Source organism: Carettochelys insculpta, chromosome 2, assembly GCF_033958435.1.
Source record: "Carettochelys insculpta isolate YL-2023 chromosome 2, ASM3395843v1, whole genome shotgun sequence".
Lineage (NCBI taxonomy): Eukaryota > Metazoa > Chordata > Testudines > Carettochelyidae > Carettochelys > Carettochelys insculpta.
In genome coordinates, this window is record NC_134138.1 from 162950715 (window position 1) to 162975513 (window position 24799).

General features: G+C 40.6%; 1 protein-coding gene across 1 annotated transcript in view; it reads left to right on the forward strand.

The window, feature by feature from the left end:
- ERP44 (endoplasmic reticulum protein 44) overlaps nucleotides 1–24799 on the forward strand; it is a 109739-nt gene that overhangs the window by 39209 nt on the left and 45731 nt on the right. Inside the window, exon 4 of the mRNA XM_074987960.1 lies at nucleotides 4876–4991. Within this exon, the coding sequence (XP_074844061.1) occupies nucleotides 4876–4991 (116 nt within the window). The remainder of the gene's footprint in view (nucleotides 1–4875; nucleotides 4992–24799) is intronic.

Below are 24799 nucleotides of genomic sequence, written 5' to 3' on the forward strand. Positions count from 1 at the left end.
ATTGCCATAACTTGCACATAAATTTTTTCTGTAAGAGGAAAAATCCACTTAGATTTTCACGCTCTTCTCTAACGAATGATAGTTTGAAAGGTATTATTTCTTTCTCCTCCCCAAGTCCAAACAATAAAAAGGCTTGGAGAGCTTCATTAGAAAATCAAGATTACCAAATGAGAAAATTAGTGGGATTATGACATCACAAGAGACAAAAAGATGAAATTTGAACAGTTGAGAAAGACAGGCATTTTTGGTTAACTGATTATTTAAATTATTGTGTTTTAGTATTTATCTAATTGACTAATTACAAGAAAATCTAATGAGATTGGTCTTTGCCCATGAAATCTTATGCTCCAATATATCTATTCGTCCATAGAGTGCCTTCTCATTGTTTTTTTGAAGAAAATCTACAAAAACACCAAGAAGTCGTAGTAACAGAGAGATAGCCATGCTAGTCTATATACTATCAAAACAAAAAAGCCGTCCAGTAGCACTTTAAAGACTAACAAAATAATTTATTGGGTGATGAGCTTTTGTGGGACAGACCCACTTCTTCAGACCATGGCCATACCAGAACAGATTCTATATGTGAGGCACAGAGAACCAAACATAGTAATCAAGGTTGACAAATCAGAAGAATTATTATCAAGGTGAGCAAAGCAGAGAGCAGAGGGACAGAAGTGGGTGTGGGAGGTCAAGAATTAGATGAAGCAAAGTATGTAAAAGAGCCCCTATAATGAGCTAGAAAATTGTTATCCCAGTTCAAACTACGTGTTAATGTGGCAAAGTTGAATATAAAAGAGAATGCAGCAGCCTCTCTTTCCAAACAGCTGTGAAAACTCCTTTTCAGTAAAACACAGACTTTCAGGTCGTTAACAGAATGCCCCTCTATTAAAGTGCTGGCTGACAGTTTTTGAATCAAGAGTGCTTTTATGTCTGGTTTATGTCCATTAGTTCTTTGCCCAGGAGAGTTTGAAGTCTGTCCAATATACAAAGTGTGTGGCCATTGTTGGCACATGATGGCATGTATGATGTTAGTTGAGGAACATGAGTATGTGCCCTTGATTCTGTGAATAACCTGGTTAGGTCCAGTGATGGTATCTCCAGAATGGATATGTGGAGAAAGTTGGCAACGGGCCTTGTTGCAAGGAAAAGTTCCAGGATTGTTGTTCCTGTGGTATAGACTGTGGCTATTAGTGAGAGTCCTCATAAGTTTCGGAGGTTGTCTGTAGGAGAGAACAGGCCTGTCACCTCGGACCTTCTGGAGTGTGGCATCCTGATTAAGGATAGGTTGCAGGTCTTTAATAATGCGTTGCAGTGGTTTGAGTTGGGGGCTGTAGGTAATGACCAGTGGTGTTCTGTTGTTGGCTTTTTGGAGCCAAGAAGTCCTGTGGCACCTTATAGACTGACAGATAATTTGGAGCATAAACTTTCATGGGCAAAGACCTGCTTCATCAGTTTCTGATAGAGCTCCATTTAAATACTACATACTGTTAAAAATTCTTTAAAATTTCATATTTATAGTTTTTTTAGCATTATAGGCATTTACTGACTCCAGTGAAACTAACAACCTGAAAAGTGATGTTAAATATAGACAATTACACTGGAAAAATAAATTTTTTTTTCTGTTTTTGGTTTTAATTTTAATTTTAATTTTTTATTTTTAACTATAGAAGGTACATTGTTTTCCAAAATTTTGTGAAACAAGTTTTTTCTTTAGTTCCAGGGACTAATATTCATTAAAGGGGGAAGATAGCTCTGTTTAAACTTAAAATGTCTTTGTTCTTTCACTTAAGCTTTGAGTGCTAATAGTAATAAGTATTCTGAGAAATCAGAGGTCTTTCAGGAAGATTAGACTTGGCATTCCTAAGATAAAAATCAAGCAAAAGGAGCAAAACACCCAAGTTTCAGAGTTCCTTCACATGTATCTTGGAAGGAAACTAATGTAGTTTTAAAAAAAATCCTTTTCAGATTTTACTTACTGATCATTCGTTTAACTGTGCTCAAGTGATTAAAATTATATTTGAAATTATTCTGAAAACTTAAGATTTCATCTTTTCTGTATAATATGTTGCCAATAAAATACTAAGGTAAAATACTCTGTCTTAGAATTTGTCCAGATTCTATGTTTAGACTAGTTTTAATTTAAATCAAGTTAAAACTAGATTTATTTAAACCAGCAGAAACATCTCTGTGCACCCGCTTATGGTACATTTATGCTGCAGTACCTGTACCCCCTTCAGCCTAGTTCTAGTATAGGCACATCCTTCAATGAGAGGGAACTCTTTCTGACTGTGTAAGAGCACCACCTCCCTGGAGAACATTAGCTACTTTTGACAGAAGTCCTCTTCCAGTGAAGTAGCTACATCTACAGTGGGGAATTTGTGGCATAGCTCTGTCAGTCAGGGGTATGGGTTTTTCACACCTCTGACTAATGTGATTATGCCAGCATAATTTAAACTAAGTGGCTTTGTCTGTAATTAACACTGGTTATATTGGTTTAGCGTGTTCTTGTAAATTTGCCATTGCAAACTAAACCAATATAAACCAGGTTTATACCAGTGTGTGGGTATTCATACAGAGGATTGCACAGGCTTAACTAAATTGGTTTAAAGCTAAATCTTTTGCTAAGTAGGTACAACTTTGTACACAGACCAGGAGTTAGTATCTGTTCAATTCAGGACTGTGTTACATGTGTTTGAGGTGTTTTTTGTGCTCTCTTTTTGATTGGTACAGCTGTTGAACCAGAATAGTAAGCAAGGGAGTTGTCACAATAATAATGTGATCTATTGTCAAAGCACTGTCCAAATGTCAGATAATTAATCCACAAAACCCACCTCTGGCATACTTTTGGTATCCCTGTTTCATGAATGAGTACAGTGCAATAAGTTAAGTTGCTCCTATTGACTATTTTCTAAATTTGTAATCAGAGCCCTTTCCCAAATGCTACAGAATTTCTGTCTTGGCAAAGGATGGTAATCATGAATCTAAGGGCTGGTCTGCACTTGAAAGTTGTAAACTGAAGCACAGATCTGTTCTTAAATAACTCTGTGGCCGTGTCTGTATTAGCGAGTTCTTTCAAAAGATTTCTCAAAAGAAGGGAGCTCTTTCGAAAGATCCTGCAGAGCATCTACACACACAAGGCGTTCAAAGTAAATTGAAAAAATGTGGCACGCCTTTCAAAAGCACTCTTCCACTCCCCTTTCAGGAGGAATGCCTACTTTTGAAAGCTTCTTTCAAAAGAAAGCATGTATAGATGCTCTGCGGGGCCCTTGTTTTGAAGGAGTCCTCATGGCACTGGATTTTTTGATCCCTGGCCTGTTCTTTTCAAATAGCAGGGGCTGTGTGGATGCTCTCTATTGAAAGAGAAGATTGATCCACTTTTTTGTGCATGGATGCACTCTTTCAAAAGGAGATTTTTTGGAAGATATCTAATCTGAAACGAGTTGCCCCTACCAGCTGTCTCCGGGGAGCTTCTACAATGCAGGTTATAGACTAACATATAATGGAACATAAGCTTTTGCAGGCAAAGACCCACTTCGTTAAATGCATTGGACTTTGCCCACAAAAGCTTATGCTCCAATATATCTATCTGTTAGTCTGCAAGGTACCACAGGACTTTTCATTTTTGAGGATACAGACTAACATGGCTGCTCCTCTGATATAATGCAGATGTACTTTGCTACAAAATTCTGCAGCATAACAAAAACAGAAAATGTGGAGATAGTTGAAAGTAAACTAAATTTAAGGCAAAGTAAGTAATGGGTTTAACATACTTAGCATGATGGCCATTTTAAGCTTTACAGCAATGAAAATGTCCTGTAAGGAGTGCAGGATTGTAGAACCTCTTTCCTTCACATCCATGCCTTTTTCCCAAAACTGGAAAGAGAATCTTTACCCCCAAGACTTCATTTCAAAATCTGACCTCACTGCAAGAAATGAGCCATGACATTCCCTGCGTAGATGCATGCTACCACACCATTATCGTAAATGTAAAACTTTGAGATTTTAAATTCTGACATTTGAGATAATAAGTATAGTGATGAGTACCATTTGAGAATCAAGTAGCACTGTTGATGAGAGTTTGACCATTTTACTTACAGTTTATTTGAATTAAGAACAAATTTTGTTAATTCTGCTTGGGGTAATAGAGAGAAGGAATCTTTGCCTTTCTGAATAGAATTTACTTTCTGTTGGCTTAAGTAGATGGAAGACTCTGGCAGCCCTCAAGCTGTCTTCATTTTAGTGTTTATTATTTTTCTACTGAATCTTACAGGTGTCTTTTGTGAATTGTTTCATTCATTCACTTGTTGGGGTAATCACAAGCATGTATTTCTTTTACTAATGTTGTTTGAGTTTATTTTCACCTTGGATAGGAGCAAATGTTACTGTGACTTCCGTGTGACAACCAACCAAGTCCTACACAAATACATATTTTAATTTTACACAAACCTACTGGATCATAGGCATGTGCTAACATACTGGAACATTCCTGTTTCACAATCTTTTAAATGGGATTTGAGAAATTCATAAAATTGAAAAGTTAATAAAATTTAACCTCTCAAAATGAGAGCAAAAGCCGTGCATAAATTGCAATACATTACAATCCATCACTTCCTTCTTATGCTTCAAACCATTGCAAAGCAATTTCCAGTGCACTGAAGGCATTGCAATGTGAAGGGATGTCAGTTTGTTTTCTGACTGTCCTTTAGTCATGGGATATTTTTTCCCATCAAGAAAAAATTGGTTGCATAATTGGCTAATCAGAAGATTGGTGTTCATCAAATCTAGGTTTTTTCCTAAATCGTAATTTCTCAGTTGATGATAAAAATAAAATGTTTGAAAGTTATTAATGTGTTGCCTCTCTTTGACTTCCAACAGGTGCCGCTTCAGCCAAATGCTGCATCCTATCTTTGAGGAAGCTTCCAATGTCATTAAAGAAGAATATCCAGATAGGAATCAAGTAGTGTTTGCCAGAGTAGACTGTGATCAGCACTGTAAGTAATACGGAGTAAATCATGGTGTAGTTCTGTTGTTTTATTTTAAAATGTCATCTTGCAGATAAATGAAGCCTAATTGTATTCTAATCTTACATACTGGCAAACTTACTAAAGAGCGGCTAAGTTGCAGTGAGGTCCCCACTGCAACGGAGATAGCCCTGGGGAAGCTGCCTAAACTAGAGCAACTAGTTCCCATCCTCTTGTGGGTGGCAGTGTAATCAAGAATTTCTGCCATGCTACATTCTCACTGCCCACTAAGCTGCTTTGCATAAAACCTATGAGTCTTAGCAGAGAAAAGTTCCTCCTTTTTTCAGTATGGAAAATGACTCCCCTCTTAGTGTTGCAATCAATGAGTTGCTCGCTTTTGGAAATATGGGTAGAGAAGATAATTTATTCCAGTACAGGTTGAACCTCTCTAATCTGGCACCTTTGGGACCTGACCAGTGCCAAACCAGAGCATTTGTCAAACCACGGGCAGTCAGTGTTGTCTAGCACATAACCAACACTTCCACTGCTTACTGGGCTCTTAAAAGACATTTAGGGCTAAATTAGAGCTAAATAACAGCACAGAACACTGAGAGCCAGAGCTGATGGCTGTAAACAAACTTTGTGGGACCGTAGAAGACTTGGCCACACGCATAGTAAGCGGACATCCGGCTAACTAAACTCTTGCTGGACCACGGATATTTCCAGACCAGTGTGTATCAGATGAGAGAGGTTCAATATGTATTAAATTGCACACCAGGAAACTGAATTAGAAGCATTAATAAGTGCAAGCAATGTCTATTGCCTGAGTGAAAGACAAACAGGACAGCAATGGAATTCTGTTTCTTTTGTATTGAAAAATAACAGCCATTTTTTTCTATGAAATTTTTTTCTTCCTCATGGTGGAACAGCCATTTCGGGTTTGTGTCTATAAAATTTTCAGCACATACTTAAGACACGCTGAGTGCTCCCTACATCATTAGGAGTTGATGGCATCCTGGGCTTCTGAGGAAGTTCTCGACATCTTTGTATTATGAAGCTGGTTTATTATGTAAGAGGAAGAATATGTCCTGATTTTTCTGGAGCTAAATATCCAAGGTAGTAGAAGGAATCTTTTACTGCTGTTGGAATTGAACTCTTTAATATGGTGTAGATCTAGATAGAAAAGTATTTACCAGTTAACATGAATGGAGGAGCATATATTTCTGAGGTGAAATTGATACTGGTACTTTCAAATTAGAGGTTGCGCCTCTCTGGTCTGGCACCCTTGGGACCTCAGTGGTCCCAGACAAGAGATTTTTCTTGACCGGGGTGGTGAATGCCCCCTGGGCGCCTCTGCTGTCCTGCTGTCTCTGGCCCTAGCTCCACACAGGGCTGCCAGGGGGCCACTGGCTCTGGACCTGGCCCACTGCCCACTCTGCGTCTTCCAGGAGGCCAGCTTGGGTTTCCCCTTTGCCTCAGCCCTCTGGTCTAAGACCATTTCTTGTCCTGCCGGATGAGAGATGGTGCCGGACCAAGGAAAGCCGGTTTTGGAGGTGCAACGTGTACTATTGCTTTTTTTTGCTATTTTGCTGATGAAGTTGCTGCTTTGTGGCATATTGGAACTGGAGCTTTTCCCAGTAAAGTGTAGCTCTTTTGGTTTGAAATATTTCTTTACTGTTCTTGTTGTTTTAGCCATGATTTAATGACAAAATGGTAAGCTTCAGTATCTTCCACTGAGAAGCCATTACTTGTGCTCTTTTTGTTTTGGATATTCTAGTTTTTCTCATCTATAGTGTCACAACAAGTAAAAGCACCTATCTTGCGCTTAAGATGTCTCAAGCATGAACACTATGCATGTATGCAGAATGTCAGCTCATTTGTGAGATGGAAAATAAAGTTTTGGTTTTTTTTTCCCTAACCATTCAGGAGTGGGCAGATAGACTCGATTTTTGGTTTCCGCAAAGGTATCCCCAAGGCCAGTTCATTATGACAAATAAATAAATAAAATAAAGATGACTTCTAGATTGAGTTTTGCATCACTGGGTGTCAGAATCTGCCTGTGATGTGATAGATGTAAAAGACCTATGACTCTCTATTTTCCGAATAGGCAGCGTTGAAGTATTCGTGTGGCTTGGTGCATCAGGATGGAGGGAATCTGTTAAGGTACTGCAGTAAAATCAGTACGTAGACCATTTTTGATGGACAAATTAAATTAGGCTTGCAGTAGCTGAAATTTCTCCTTTCTCTGAGCAACCATTCTGCTGTGTGTATTTTTTTTTTTTTTTAATTCCCCCATGCATAATTTGCTACAGTTGCTTGTAGCATTTCCAGAGCAGCAACAGAACATAATTCTCCAATGAACTTCATGGAGCGTGTTTTTAATCTTACTTGGCTAATTTGTTACTTCACATAATCACACCACTGCTGATGCAAGAAGAACATGTTCTTGCTAGACTTGTGCTATCTGGAGCAGCCTTTCTGGATTCCTAGAACTTAGAAAATGAAAAATCTGCTTAAAGTTTTATCCCCGTGCCTTGTAGATTGATGAATCTCTCTTGCTATCTCCTTTTTTCCCCATACCACCAACCATCCTTACTGAGTTCTGACACTTCTCCAAAAATACTAAATATCATTCTATGTTGTGTTATGGTGCATGTCTGAGAGTCATAAACAAGAGCAGAATACAAAGGGTTGAGATTTATCATAAGTACAAGCCTATGGAAAACAAAATGTACAAGTAAATAATTCACTCAGTAATTCCTGTGAAGGTATATTGTTTAAAAAAAATTGTCAAACACAGTCTTTGCTGGAATTTTAATGTGATTTATTATCTGGTACCTGCATGGTATATCTGTTCTTCCGAATATTTAAATGTGAGTTCAGTCATTTGAGTAGCCTGTTCAGCAGAGATTTGCTTACATTATTGTACTTGCTTTGTGTCAGAGTATCAGTGGTTCACTGTCACTTCGGAAAGTTACATTAGTATTACCTCAGAAAAAATTTCTTGAGCTTATTTTTATAAAAATCTTTTTTTTTTTCTTTTTGAATTAATCTGATGATTAGTCAAAGAATATCATTCACTAAGGCTTTGTCTGTACTTCTAACTACAGTGCGATCACAGCAAGAATACTGGGATAAATGTCTCCCAGTGTTCTAAGTAAACCATCTCCATGTGGGGAGTAGCTAACAGCGCTGGGAGTGTGGCTCTCAGCACTGTATCATTGTCCATACTGGTGTTTTACAGTGCTATAACTTGCTCCCATTTCAGGGGTGTTTTTGCACATTCCTGACTCCTTAGTGTGAGAGTTAGAGCACACTGTGTTGCCAGTTTGGACAAACCCTAAATTTTTGAAAGTTAAGCATTGTGGCTTACTTTGGCTGGTTGTTTTTTATTTTGCTTTTGTTAATTATTGTATTCACAGGATTTTGGATATAGCATTGTTTTCAAGAAAAAAAACTGAAAGGTGGAGCTAATACTGCCTACAGCTAAGGTTACTTTAACGCTTTACTTAAGCCTCTACTTAGTTGCATCTTAAATATTAGGAGTGAAACTGCTCTGTGCTTACTCTTTGCCTAAGTTGAATCTTTCGAAGAACATGGGGGGAAAATTAGGCCCTCTTGCTAATAATTTTTCTCAGCTTCTTTTTGAACTTCTGCACCTCCATATTTAGAAATAGAGGCTAGAAAGGAGGATGTGTAGTCTAGAGGTAAAAGTACCTTTCCCAATCCCCAGAAATCTTACCCTGCCATAGCAGAGTTATGTCTCTGAAAAGTGCCATTTAGAAGCATTTAGTAAAGCTTGTTAAAAGGTTTATTGTTTAATTTCTGAATATGCTAACTGTATTCAGCATTCTTCTAGCTTCTACGGTGCGTGGTAGAGATGGGTTGATGAAGGTGTCGGTGGTGGTGATGCCACAGTGGCAGTAGTGCCCTTTCTGGTTTAAGAGAGCTGGACTGATATGGGCGTCAGGAGTATTTCATGAGTTTTTGTCAGCACTTCCAAAGTCTGGTATTAGTCCCATGTTCTTCCATGCACTTCTTTTTGAGCCAGGGTCTCTTGCTCTTCCCTTAGGATGCAGAGAAATCACTTCACATTTTACAGGTAGTGCAAGATCACCTCTATCACAGGTAGAATAAAATACCAGTCTGTAACACAACAGATCGAAGCAGAGTTTGATTTGTGGAAGAATGCAGGATGGGGGCTTACTATTTTAGGGGCAACTTCATTTCTGTTTTCTGGCCCTCTTAATTCTCACTGCTGTTTAATTTAAAGCCAGCCACTTGATGATCAGAGCTCCACAATTTATTTTCCCCTTAATGGAGTACTAGACCTAAGGCCTGATCTCCTTAGCAGTGCTGCCTTTCTGAATGCGGCCAATTATGTTGTTTGTGGTCTTTGTTGTCAAATGACCACAGTCAGAATCAGGAGTCAAGCTCAGGGTGGCTGATTCTTATTGTTCCTTTGTTGTTGTTTAAGCCACTGGCAGTGTGTGCAAATGATGAGAAACCTTAATTCTGGCAATTTCCAACATTGGAGTGTCCATATAATTTTAAGACCATAACTAGTATGTTATAGTGTATTTAATGTATACTGAATATCTATTAAAGGAATGACTAGGTTAATTATTCAGCATGGTCCTTCAGATATGCAATGCTGCAATACTTAAAAATGTATGAACTAGAACATTGTGGTAGACATAACTTTCTTACTCTTATAGGTTTGTTTTTCTACCATTTTGTTTGTTTTTTGTTTATATATATATATATATATATATATATATATATATTTGTTACATATATTTCTAATATTATATCACCTCTTCAGTATAAAAGTCATAGACCAGTACTTTTTTTTTTTTTTTTTTGCTTGGATTAACAATGTCTGTTTCTGTATTTGTGTTGTGTGATTTCATTAGATGCTATACCGCTCTTAGTACAGGAATATTTTGGTAGCGGTGATGAATTGGTTGTACTGCAAACTATCTGTTTCTTTCTGAGAACAGATCTCTCTTGGGAGCCCATATAGTTGCTCTCAGCCTGCTCTAAACAGCATTCAGAATGGTCAACCTGGCATAGATACCTTTCGTTTGATGACCTTCTATTCATGCGCACGGCAGGCCTCAGCATCTCACACCAGCCACTGAGGCAAAGCAAATTAAAGGGAATTATTGATGCTCTGGAAAATGTTTTTGGTGCTTAATGACAAAGCCTAATTCTGTCTGTCCTCATAGCCAATATAAAGATATTTTGCCAGAGACTGATATTGGTAATACTGATGTGATTAAAACAAATTTTACCCTTTTAATGTGGTAGTACAATTATGTGTATATTATATTTTTAATCTGTTAATGGATAGTGTGAAAATATGGTTGGAATGAATATGTTCAATCTTTCCTTGCAAGAGTAAGCTGAAGACTAAATCGCAACTTGTAGTATGCCTAAACTAGTGCTGTAACCTCATTTACCAAAATCACCTATTTCTAGGTGCTATCTGCTTGGAAATTGAAGTGATGTAATAAGCTGTCCACTTTAAATTTGACCTAGGTGTCTTCTAAATTAATACTTAGAAAATGCCATACTGGTCTTGGAGGATCTATGGGTTCATCCCACTTGCTGCATGAAGATGTCCTACTCGTTATCAAGTGATCGCTAAGGGAGAGCCAGAGCACTATGACTAAGAGTACCTATAGGTTAAGTTTAGTCAGTATAGCATTAGACTAGCTGGCTGCCTTATGTCATGCCTTAAATAGGGTTCAAGCATTGTCCATAATATTTGGGGCCATTCCCAAAAGCGATCCTCACACAATATGTGATTTATATCTCAGGGAATAATGTATCAAAAATCAGTGCTCCATTTGCAGGTTGTTCACAAGCAGGACTCAGGTCATGAATAACTTGCTACTGAAACAGCACCTGTTTCTGCTTAGTTACCAAGTTACAAGTTCTGACTGGTAGTGAACTTTAGATCTGACAAGTGATGCTGCTCTGTACTTGGGCTCCAGTACATCTACCAAATGGAAGAAAGGTCATTCTCCCTTCCCTGGTACAGTGAGGAATAGGTCCCATAAACCAAATCAAGACCGTTCTGGGAGACACTGCCTCATCTTCTAAGTGTGCTGAATGGCACTGTTTCTCCAGCACATGGGATGGATGGAGTGAGTCCATCAAACTGCTTGCTGGTACTCACCGGAGACCAGGAAGACTCCATAATGTCGAATCCAGTTCCAGCCTTGGGATAGTACGTCAGTACCAGTCTCCATAACAGCAGTATGGGAGGCAGCATCAGACCTGCTTTGCCTCTCAGTCCCAGACTCACGATTGTCTCAGCAATTTGCTGTGGCTGTGGCTTCTACTATATTGTCCTCCATTGTGCTTTTGGCACCTTCTGGCTGCATGATAGAGCTGCCAGGTTGATTGGCACTACAGCTTGCCCTGTTCAGGCCTCTTGACTGTGGAGTTGAGTCTGATGCTGGGCCTGGCATGAAAGACTCCCCTGATGTTGGTGTATCCTTAGGCATTGTCATTATCCTAGTGACAGATCATATCAAATTTGGTACCACTCTTAACCTCGGTACGGCACTGTATGAGAGTATGTGGCATTCAGTGCTAATCCCCCATTCCTTTTTGGCACTGTTGTTGTCCCCATACTGGTGTCAGGTGAGCCTGACTTTGCTTGCTCTGTCAGGTCTGGCTCACTTTTTGTCACTGCAGAATTTCTGGGACTCCTCAAGGTCGAGGCTGGGGTCCTATTCACCCTTATTGTTGGTTAGGTGCCAGAGAATAACCTTAGCTCATAAATGGTATTAAGATTGGCATCTGTCCCGTAGTTGGCACAGGGGCTCTCAGCCTGCTGTTTACAGGCCACCAGTGCCTTATCTGAGTGCTCAGCAGCCTCCTTGCAACACTGAGTTCCCACTCCTCAGTATAGTCCAGAGCAAGATCGCTTATTCTGACAGTGGCTCCCGCTCTTAAACCTTCTCAGATGTCAGGTCTGAGTCCATTCCAATTGGATCCTGAGGTACAAGAACAGGACCCGTCATTGCACAGTAAGCCATCTCCCTGGACAAGTCTACTATGCTGGAATTTTCCTATCCTTAATCCTCAAGGACTATCAGATGTATCAGGATCTCCTAAGGCACATGGCTGCTATCTTGGGAAACCAGATAGAATTCTTGCAGAAGAATAGTAATAAATTGCTCAATGTTTTCTAATCATCAGCTCTGAGGGAGACTAGCCATTCTGATAAATGATGCTTTTTGAGAGCTTGAAAATGCTGTCAGGAATACCCTGGCTTCATTGATCCCATGGCGAAGTATTTAAAAAAATAGTATTCTAGTTGCTATAAATGATTTTGGGATTTCCAATCTCTTCTGTCTGTCTGTCTGTCTGGCAGCTGCAGCAAGTGACAGGGCACAGTGGGAGGGTGGGGTGTATGTGCATATCTAAGGGCAGAAGCCAAGGGGATTGGCTTTGTGGTGAGGAAAATTTATATCTGCATTTCCCTGCAAACGCATACTGTGAAGAAGCTTGCGTTGCTCTCAGAGGCTACGTCTACACGTGCACCCAACTTCGAAATAGCTTATTTCGATGTTGCGACATCGAAATAGGCTATTTCGATGAATAACGTCTACACGTCCTCCAGGGCTGGCAACGTCGATGTTCAACTTCGACGTTGCTCAGCCCAACATCGAAATAGGCACAGCGAGGGAACGTCTACACGGCAAAGTAGCACACATCGAAATAAGGGAGCCAGGCACAGCTGCAGACAGGGTCACGGGGCGGACTCAACAGCAAGCCGCTCCCTTAAAGGGCCCCTCCCAGACACACTTTCATTAAACAGTGAAAGATACACAGAGCCAACAACTAGTTGCAGACCCTGTATATGCAGCACGGACCCCCAGCTGCAGCAGCAGCAGCCAGAAGCCCTGGGCTAAGGGCTGCTGCCCACGGTGACCACAGAGCCCCGCAAGGGCTGGAGAGAGAGTATCTCTCAACCCCCCAGCTGATGGCCGCCATGGAGGACCCCGCTATTTCGATGTTGCGGGACGCGGATCGTCTACACGTCCCTACTTCGATGTTGAACGTCGAAGTAGGGCGCTATTCCCATCCGCTCATGGGGTTAGCGACTTCGACGTCTCGCCGCCTAACGTCGATTTCAACTTCGAAATAGCGCCCAACACGTGTAGACGTGACGGGCGCTATTTCGAAGTTACTGCCGCTACTTCGAAGTAGCGTGCACGTGTAGACGCAGCCAGAATATGACTTTGTGATTTGGACGGCCATGTCTGAGTTTATGGACAAGTTGCCAGAAACCTCCACGTAATAGTTTATGGCATTCATTGCAGATGGCCGCATGGTAGCCAGAACTTCATTTCAGTCATCTTTGGATATGGGAAATGCATTGCCCAGAATTCAGGCTGTAAGTGTGAGAAGAGCATTGTAGTTGCAGAATTCGGGCATTGGGCAGACCAGCGAGGGCTTAACATTTGATAGCTGTTTTTTTTTCTTCTTTTCCCCCTGGATAAAAAGAGTGAAATCCTGCAGCTGTTATGACTCCTGAACTGCTTTACATTCTTTGGGAGTATATACACAGGCTGTAAAGAGACACTGTTATAGCTTTCGGCAGAAACAGCAACAATAACACTCTCAGCCTTTTTTTTTTTTTTTTTTTTTTTGACAGTCTTCCTGTCCTTTAAGGCAGCAAAATTACTCCAGCAAAGGCCACAGCTCCCAAAAGAGAGGATCCTCTGGGATTTTAACTAGGCAACTCATCTCACAAGCACCCTGGCATCCAGCAGGTGCCCATTGTGACTTGTGTGTCCAGAACAGCAATCCCGTAATAGTCTCTCCTTCTCAGTTATCCACATTTTTGGGAACAGACTGTCTCATTTTTACAGAGTTAGGGACTCCGTTAGCACAGACTAGAATACCCTAAGTATTACCAGATCAGTTTATGCCATACAGGACCTCTCCATACCTTCTCTCTACTGCTCTTAGCCCATCCATTTTCAGGGATCCCTTTCAATAGATACTGCTTCTCAAGCAGAGTCAGTCTAGCTGCAGCATTGGGAACATGGATTCTATGCCTGGTGTTTCCTGGTTTCCAAGCCCTGAAGAGAATTGAAACCTTTTTTTGACCTTCATGATCTCAAAAAGTACATCAGATACATGGTTTTCCATATGGTCACCTTAGCAACTAGCCACCCTTTGTTAAACTATAACTGGTTTGCTTGCCTGGAACTTGAGTGCTTATTTCCCCATAGCTATTCTCCAGTGTCAGTGGAGGTTTTGCCTCTTTGTCATGGCAGACTGGGCACTACCAGTACACCATAGAATCATGGAACAATAGAGCTGGAAGAGACCTAAAAAAGCTATCAAGTCCAGCCCCCTGCCCTAGGCAGGACCAAACCCATCAGATCAGCCCAACCAGGGCTCTGTCAAGGCGAGACAAACACCTCCAGGCATGTAGACTCCACTACTTCCCTGGATAGACCATTCCAACTCTTCACCACCCTCCTACTGAAAAAGTTTTTCCTAATGTTGAGCCTGGACCTTCCCAAGCACAACTTGAGACCATTGTTCCATGTTCTGCCATCTGTGACCACTGTGAACAGCCTCTTTGCAACCTCCTTTCAGTAAGTTGAAGGCTGTTATCAAGTCTCCCCTCAGTCTTCTCTTCTGCAGACTAAACAGTCCCAATTCCCTCAACCTTTCTTCATAGGTCATGTGCTCCAGCGCCCTAATTATTTTGGTCGCCCTCCACTGGACCCTCTCCAGGGTATCCACATCCTTCCTATAATTGAGGGACCAGAACTGGACACAGTACTCCCAGATGCAGCCTCACCAAAGCTGAATAAAGAGGAATAATCACTTCTCTGGATCTACTGGCAATGCTCCTCTTGATGCAACCTAATATGCCATTAGCCTTCTTGGCTACAATGGCACACTGTTGACTCATGTCCAGCTTCTCATCCACTACAACTCCCCATGTCCTTTTCTGCAGAACTGCTACTGAGCCAGTCGGATCTTGTTGCCTTTCAGCCTGTGTTCTGCTCCTTGGGATTTTAACTAATTCATTGTGGCAATAGTGTGCCACAAGAAGAGGGGAATTTATCTCTTCCTGTGCCTGTACAACTGGTTACTAAGGAGAATGTCCAGAGAGGCAGTCCTCTCATGTCCAGTTCATACTATGTCTACTCAGTCGTCTAGCGTGCGTGCTAAACAGTGGGAAGTCAACATCAGTTCCAACTCAGAATCAAGTTCATTTGGGCCCTGAAGGCCTCCGAGTTTGAGAGCATTTCTGCTGATTGAGCAATTCCAGATGATTTGCTACTGATGTCTGGAGCTGCAATCTTAACCCTCAACCACAGCCTGAGTATTCCTTAGTTTACTAGATCTGTTTGCGTGGAGACAGGTAGTCTGGTTTTCCAGACTGCATCTATATCTTCGATAGATGTGGCTAAATTTGGTCAGTCATGCAAACTGTCATTCCCTGGACACGGTCCAACTTCCTCTTCTAGTCCTGGACTCATGTTGGTAATAGATCAGGACAGTGTGTCTAACAGATTCCCTTCTCTCAGTCCCTATCAACTGGAACAGATGTCCATGATGCCTCCCAAATGGGTTGGGGAATGTATTTGGAATTGCTGAAAGCTCAAGGCCTGTGGTCAGAACATGAAACTTTGCATATCATTGTCCTGGAGCTTTGTTTCATCTACCGTTCCTGTGAGGCCCTTCAAGTGCCTGTGAGGGACCCAGCAGTGCACATCCTTACCAACAGTACTACTGCAGTGTATTATGTGAACAGATGCCCATGCCAACATACTGTGTCTGGAGGTTATTAGGCACTTGCAGTTTTGCATCAGGAAAAACGTAACCCCCATCGTCAATCATTTACCTGAATCAGCTGATGGATCACCTCAGAAGAAGTTTCTCATTGAATCATGACTGGTCTCTGAAGTCCTGCATCCTGCTGTCCAGTTTTGCAGTTTGAGGCCTTCCTGTAATTGATCTGTTCACAGTGAGGCAACGAGAAATCCCAAGTGCTCTACTCCTGAGGGCATTTCAGTGCAGGTTCCTTGATCAATGCCTTTCATTTCAGCCGGGAATCTGCACTCCTGTATGCTGCTTGTTCAATTCCCATCATCCCACAAGTAATTCTGAAGCTGAAATTGGACTGTTCCAAACTCATTCTCATTGCTCTAGTGTAACTGAGATGCTATTGGTTCTCTAGCCTCATCACATCTATTTGGCCTCCTTCCTATTCATCCTAGTGTCCTGACTCAATATCCTGGTCAGGTTTTGCATCCAGCAGTCACCTGCATGCATCTTACAGCATGCATGTTGCATAGTTAGATGGGGGAGATAACCATAACTAAAGGACAGTCAGAAAACAAACTGACATCCCTTCACATTGCAATGCCTTTAGTGCATTGGAAATTGCTTTGCAGTGATTTGAAGCATAAGAAGGAAGTGATGGATTGTAACGTACTGCAGTTTATACACTGTATTTGTAATTTTGAGAGGTTCAATTTTATTAACTTTTCAATTTTATGAATTTCTGAAACCCCATTTAAAAGATCATGAAACTGAAGTGCTTCAGTATTTTAGCACATGCCTACTACGATCCAGTAGCTTTGTGCAAAATTAAAATATCTATTTGTGTAGGACTCGGTTGGTTGTCATATGGAAGTCACAGTAACATTTGCTCCTATCCAAGGTGAAAATAAACTGAAACAATATTAGTAAAAGAAATACGTGCTTGTGATTGTCCCAACAAGTGACTGAATGACACAATTCATAAAAGACACCTGTAAGGGTCAGTAGAAAAATAACAAACACTAAAATGAAGACAGCTTGAGGGCTGCCAAACACTTCCATCTAATTTAAAGGATATTGGCAATCTATTTAAGCCAGTAGAAAGTAAATTCTATTCAGAAAGGCAAAGAGTCTTCTCTCTATTCTATTATCCCAAGCAGAATTTACAAAAAATAGTTTATAATTCAAATAAACTGTAAGTAAAATGGTCAAACTCTCATCAACAGGGCTACCAGATTCTCAGATGGCACTCATCACTATACTTACCTCAAATGTCAGAATTTAAAATCTCTGGGTATGGCTGGTCAAAATTTTTTGGCTCCACTGTATTGGGTGCATGCACATGTAAGTAGAATACATGTCTACATCATGTCACAAGAAACAACAGTTACAGGCAGGTAGCAGGGTGTATGTGTTTTTGATTGGGTTTATTTTATTTTTTTGAATGAGTGAGAAGTATGCTAAAGTAACAGGAATTCAGGAAAGCTGGAATTTAATTTTTATTGCGAGAGATGTCTGAAACTCACTGCAAAGCATAACACTTCTGGGCAGATAGGTTAGGGGCCTTGAAAAGACATGATTGAATTTGGGACTTTTATAATGCACATTTTGATTGCTCATATGAAATCAAGGCAGCCCAGAATATGTGCACAAGAAGTCACCTCCTCTTTTAAACAAAAGACATTAAACAAGGGTTGGGGACAATGTTCCCTGTAAGTTGAGCTCTTGGGTGGCCAGCAAGGGGGGTTCGGGTTCCACCCAGCTGATTAGCAAGAGCTCTCTCAGCCACACACCGTGGACAGCATGTGTTTCTATTGGTAGTGCACATCCACACATGCCTTGTGTACAAAACAAAATTTATTCCACCCATGGATGGAAAAAATGAGGGAGTGCTGGTTAGAGCTGCTTTAACAGAGTGAAAATATCAGATTAGTAGATCCAGCAAGTCAATGATGGAGCATCAGGTGCTTGTCTTACTTTTTTGTAAGACTTCTGAAGGAAAGGAAAAATACAGGTGTGCACACTGTGTCAGCGTTCACAAAGTGTATAGTAGTTTAGCTCTCTGCTAGGTCTTGAACAGATGTGTAGGTACATACCATCTTTCTTTCTTTATGTGGGACAAAAGTCTGTGGCAGACCCCAGCAGGAAAAGTAGTAGTTTACCACTAACTCCCTTTTAAACCTATTTTGTTCATCTTCACTTACACAGCTCTTATCTTCCAGAAAATTCTGCATCTCATAATGAGAACAGTTGTTGGCAATGCAAAGCTGCATTGTTCATCGGGATCTGAAAGTTCTTCCTTTTGACAAGAGGAACTGAAAGCCTCTCTTACGCTATTTAAATATTTGTGCATTTGGAATCTGACTTCTCCGTTTTGTAAGGGGCCATGAACTGAAAAATGGCACCCTGACACCTTCTCAGCAGAATGCTTCTGGTATTTCCATGAGAGATGGTGAGGAATTGAGTAGTGGGTATTTTCCTAGAACAGAGTAGTAGGGGGCCACTTTGTTAGTACACCTGGGGTGACTGAAGAAAACTATGCACCTTTATGTATTAGTCTGAATCTCTGTGTTAGACCTAAAATGCTTAGGAAACAGCTGTACAACTCTGTTGGCCGAGCTTCCTACCATGAAGGTTTGTTCCAGTGCAATCCTGAGCAAGAAGTAGGGGGATGGATAGCTCAGTGATTTGAGCATTGGCCTGCTAAACTGAGGGTTGTGAGCTCAATCCTTCAGGAGGCCATTTAAGGGTATGGGGCAAATAGATTAAAAAAAACGTCTGTCAGGGATGGTGATAGGCCCTGCAGTGACTGCAGGGGACTGGACACAATGACCTCTCAAGGTCCCTTCCACAGAATCCTAGGGCTGGAAGGGACCTCAGGAGATCATCTAGTCCAGCCCCCTGCTTCAAGCAGGATCAACCCCCACTAAGTCATCCCAGCCAGGATCCTGTCCAGCCAGGACTGAAAAACCTCAAGGGATGAAAAATCCACCACCTCTCTAGGCAACACATTCCAATGCTTCACCACCCTCCTGGTGAAGTAGTTTTTCCTAATATCTAACCTACACCTCTTCCTCTGTAACTTCAGGCCATTACTCCTTGTTCTGCCATCTAACACCACTGAGAACAGTTTCTCATCCTCCTCTTTAGAGCTCCCCTTCAGGAAGTTGAAGGCTGCTATTAAATCACCCCGAAGTCTTCTCTTCTGTAAACTAAACAAGCCCAAATCCCTCAGCCTATCCTCATAGGTCTTATGCTCCAGCCCCTTAATCATTTTTGTTGCCCTCTGCTGAACCTGCTCCAGCAAATCCACATCCTTTTTATACCGGGGGGCCCAAAACTGGACACAATATTCAAGATGTGGCCTCACCAGTGCCGGATAGAGGGGAATAACTACTTCTGTAGATCTGCTCGAAATGCTCCTCCTAATGCACCCTAGTATGCTGTTAGCCTTCTTGGCTACAAGGGCACACTGTTTACTCATATCCAGCCTTTCATCCACCATAACTCTTAGATCCCTTTCCATCGTACTTCTGCTGAGCCAGTTGGTCCCTAGCCTGTAACAATGCTTGGGATTCTTCTGCCCCAGGTGCAGGACTCTACACTTCTCCTTGTTGAACTGCATTAGATTTCTTTTGGCCCAGTCCTCCAATTTATCCAGGTCCCTCTGTATTCTCTCTCTACCTTCCAACATATCTACCTCTCCTCCTAGTTTTGTGTCATCTGCAAATTTGCTGAGGGTGCAGTCCAGTCCCTCATCCAGGTCATTAATAAAGATGTTGAACAACACCGGCCCCAGAACCAAGCCTTGCGGCACTCCGCTTGAAACCATCCAGATATTGAGCCATTGACCACTACCCGTTGGGCCCAACCCTCAAGCCAGCTTTCTGTCCATCTTCCAGTTCTGTGGGTTAGGGAGATATCTCTATTTAAAGAGTGGATTTGGTCTTCCTTGAGTCTAAGATGGAGAATTTTTTTTTATTTTCATTTGCTGCCCGAGTTTTAAATAGAGAAGTGATGTTGGAAACCCTGACTTGCTCCCTGAGAAGACTTGGTTCTGATGAGCTTGACTTAAGTGCAGCTCTACATGTTGCCAAAGGAAACTGAGAGAAACAGCCACCAATGCCAAACACTTAATGAAGAAGCAGGCCATCTTGTTTGGTATCTAGCTGTAGCTCAGTTTGCTTGTTAAGGGCTTTCTAGGAAACAGCCTCATTAAAATATATGTATATGTCTCAAAAGTGTGTTCCAAGTCAATCCTGCTGATTGACAGATTTCCCAAGCATATGCCATATGGATTTTGATACTTTTTATAACTTTATTCTGAAGATCCAAAGTGGTGCAAAGCCTTTCCTTTTTCCTCCCTCCTTTTCTACTTTATATCAAGAAAAATGTTTCCTTTGGAGGACTTTGAAACCGGTTGGTTGCTCCTTACTGTAACATGGAGACAAGTTCTTTCAATTCCTCAGTTTCTAAGGAGAACAGTTTACAGAAAAGAATGGGGGGAAGTGGAGAGAAGAAACTGAATAGAATTTGAGAGCATAGCTTTTTCTGCAGTCTATAGGACCTGTATTTGTAGAATTTCATTCTGCTAGAAGCCAGGGAGAACAGTTTGCATAAGAATGAAAATAATTGAATTTGAGATTTCTGATAATCACTGGTGACTGACTTAGAAGTGATTTGAACAGCCTCAGCATAAGGCATAGCTCAAATTACTTAACCATTTAAGAAATCCATTCATACAGAGCTTTGAAAAATTGTTTTAATTTTTAAAGAAATCTTTGGTGATAGGCTTTCATTATATCATGAGTATACAACTTGTCCATATGCAAAGTGTCAAACACAATATTTGTTATTTTAAAGAAAATACGAAATAATGTCTGACATATGAGGATTTTTTTTGTCTCCTCTGGTTACTCTTGCCTGCATCAACTGCCAGTGGAGAATCTTCTTTCTTAAAAACTGAGCAGTGAGAATGCCTGGGAATATTTTAAAATTTAATTTAGGATTTACTATAACAAATGTGTTCTATGAATGAATTTAAACAATATAAAATGCAAATATGTAAGGTATTTCCAATTTTATAAGGAGTATATTTTTGTAGTAGCTCTTGCTTGTATTAGCTCTGCCTGTATCAAATGCCTCAGCTTAATGAGACGTTTAAGATGTACTCTGTTTAACTTCTGGATGAGCGCAAACAGTTTTTCATGTACTTGCATTTTTTATTCTAGAAAAGATTGTTTTCAAATACATATTTGCACAGGACTGTGTTCTGCATGAGTTAGCTCTCCCTTCATTTCAGTGCAATTTATAAGGAGTTTAAGTTCTCACTTTTGACTGAATTCAAACACTACTTCAGGAAAATATGATTTAATTGTAATTTTATGTGAATTTAGTGCTCAGCAAACATTCCGGACCGATGGTCCTGGTGACGTGACTCTCCATTTCACAGATTGTGACATGGTGATAGTTGTGTGTGTGCCCCCACATTGCTTCAGTGGTGGTGTTCAATCCTGACCTGCACAGGCTACAGGCCCCAGAGAGAAAAAGGCTCTGTTTGAGACAAAAAATAGGTTTTAACGCCGGTGGTATGTTTTCATGGATGGCTGTTGATTGGGTGACTGGACTGTGACTATTAACATTCCCTCAGATGTTAGAAGCCTTGCTTTGAGCGCTACACATTAGATTGGAACTGGTGACGCAGTTGTGAAAGGTTCTATATCCTGCTATTAGCAATTTCAGGAGCCCTGCAGTGTACTTTTCATATGATTTGGTTAAAGACTGTTAAAAAGAGTTTTTATTTTAAGATAAATCATTTGTTACCTGCAAATACTGAAAATGCTGAAAAAGAATGGTTTGCACACTTCCTTGGAAAGTGTGTTTATAAACATCTCCCTCTCCCCTGCCACACATGCACCAGAATTAAGAGGGTAAAATAGCCTAGCTCTATTTAGAAATGCATTTTTTGCTTTCCTTATGGTAGGTATCCTGAGACATTCAGGAAACAGGTTTTCTGTTGTGTCTTCTCTCAGCTGTAACTTTTCAGGGCGTGGGGGGTGAGCCTGCTACTTGACAAGAATACATCCTTTTGCCTTCTATCCTTCAGCCTGCACTAGTGAGGCTAATGGCCTCTCCAGTCACAGCTCAGTTTCAAATCATCCATTTTAAGGGAAAGTAAAATACATCGTATTGGAGAAGTTCAAGTTCTTATTCTTTGATGTGAACAGCTGACATCAGTTGCTAATTTGTTATGTACGTAAAATACAGAGATGATACTCTTGTCTGTGTCTGACCGTCTGCATCCAGCTGGTCATTATGTGAGTGACTCTTAACTCTTTCAGGCTGTCTCTACACTAGCTCCCAACTTTGAAGGGAGGATGGTAAGTAAGGTGTCGGGAGATTACTAATGCAGTGCTGTAGTGCATATGCAGCACTTCATTAAGCTCATTCTCCCCTGCGGCAACTTCGAAGTGCCTACTTGCGTGTAGCTGCGACTAACCCATGGGTACTTCCAAGTACCCAGGCTGCTTCGAAGTCCCTTTACTCCCCACAATTCAAAGTACCATGGGTCAGCCGCAGCTACACGCAAGCTGGCACTTTGAAGTTTGCCGCTTTGAAGTTGCCGCAGGGGAGAATTAGCTTAATGAAGTGCTGCATATGCACTGCAGCACTTCATTAGTAATCTCCTGACACCCTACTACCATGCTCCCTTCGAAGTTGAGAGCTACTGTAGACACAGCCTCAGTAATGTTAAAATTAGTGGTCATCAAGTTTTGCTGAATTTCCTGTGGAGTCTTCTGGGACTGAAGAGGATAGTCAGTCATCTGATTTGTTGCTACCTCTGAAATTCCAAAAGCCATTGATAAGTACCTTTCCATACGTGAGCACTTGTTGACTAGAATCCCATGGGGCTTAGTCTCTCTTCCCTTATACACCCCAGCTATGTTGGACTGGCTCTTGTGAGATGTGGTTTGGCCTGTACTTCCACCAATGGACAGGTAACAACTAGATAAAAATCATCTTTTTAAAAGGACAAACTGTACTTTCTGGTTTTCTCAGTACCTAACAGAACTACTTTAAATATGTTTCTGAGATTAAGCTGTCTTTAGGCTCAATCAGATGAGAACAATGGAAATGAATCTGACCGCAGAGATGTAGAGGTTTGGCCGACTATAGTGTGTCTCTTTAGTTATACATTTATCCTTTCCAGTGTGATGCATAGCTTTGATTTACATTTGATTCATTAGTTTTTCTGGATACCCAGGTACAGCTGTGGCAGATTTTTTTTTTTCTTTCTTCCATCTATACCTGGTCCAGAGGTTACAATGATACATGTCCTGCACAGTTTGCCACAATGGCCAACACTGTTTTAATGTTAGATTATGTTGCATTAATCCAGTTGTATTTGGGTGGACTCTTGAAAAGCACCACAAAATTTTAGCACAGAGTGCAGCAGCCATCCTTTTTGCCTACCCATTGGCTTCTGGTATAATTGTAATCTATTAAGTGCTAAATACAGTAAACTCGTTCATATCTTCTATTATCCAGAACTCTCAAATAACCAGCATTTTAACCATAAGTAAATTTTAGTTACGTTTTCCTTAAGTACAGTTTAGTGAAAGTAAATTCAAATAAATACAACAAATACAGTATAAGTTTCCAGTGTACAATACTACTGTTGTTGGTAAATAAAGTGCTCTGCATACATTTTTGTTTGTTTCTTAATATCTAAGCTTGTTTTTCTTTAGCATTATGCATTGCTAGGTATACCTCTCTATTATCCAGAATATTTGAATAACTGGCAACCTCCCAGTACCAGGGCTTCTGAATATGAAAGAGTTTGCTGCTCTTGAGAATACAGTGATCTGAGAGCTCCTTGTTCTGTTTACATCATCATGAACAGCTCTTGCAGCTTTGTTCTATGGTAAAGTTATTCCAAACACTCAAAAGCAAATTTTTGTGGAGACCAGTTACTTCTGGAGCCACTTGCTTCTGGAAGTTTAAAGATGACTTGCTTGCTTCAGATTGAAATATAAGGCCTTTCTGTAAATCAGGCTGCTTAGTGGGCCCTTAAATTAATTGTAGTGCAAGAATGAGTATCAAAGGAACCAAAGCAATATGCAAGCAATCAGTCCCAAGGCTTCCTCCCACCACTACAGTATAGCTCCCTTTCAGGGCCATTGGTGTGTTCCTCCTTGCCCTCCCAGTATGTGCCTCAAGCCCCTCCCATCCAAAGCAAGCTTTCGCTGTGTCTGGAGCTCTGGTTGGAGGTGGAGGTCGGGGTTTGTTGGGCTTGTGTTTTTGTCTATTAGTAAAGAATAAACTTCTACCAATACAGGAAAAGTACTACAAAGTTAAGTATTGTAGCTGTTTATTGAAGAGTGCAACACTGTTTAGTAAAGTCCAACTTGCCTTTCTAAGTAATTAATAAGTTCAGACTGACAAAATATTCAAGAGAGTTACGTTTCCTTCATCAGGTGTCTGCATATGTAAGCTGCCACGGTAACTAAAGCTCCAAAGAACTATAAAAGCTTGCTCTGTAATGAATTCTTAGGTTATTCTTTAATGACACTGTCCAGTGCAGTAATGATTTCTTTTATATTGATGAACTAATACAACTCATCTTATAGATCAAAGAGGTGGCATCAGTGTCATAAATCTGTGAATAAAAGAAATGGTCACTTGTGGTAAATGATGGGTGTGAAATAAGTTAATCTCATTTTTTTCCTCTCTTCTATGATCCGAAAATTAGACAGTCATCAGAAAACACTGCTATATCTGGCAGTGTTACATAATGACAGAATTGAAACAATGATACTGCATCAAAAATTAACAATCTACAAATATTTTCTTTTCAGGTCATTACTTTTGCTGTTTGTACTCAGATGAGTTACTTTCTCAAATCAAACTACAGAATTCTGGGTACAGATTTGATCAATTTGCTTAAGTGATAGTTAACAGTTTAGAATCATAACTGAAATGTCTTTTTAATGAAAATTAATGACCATTTGTCAACTTAC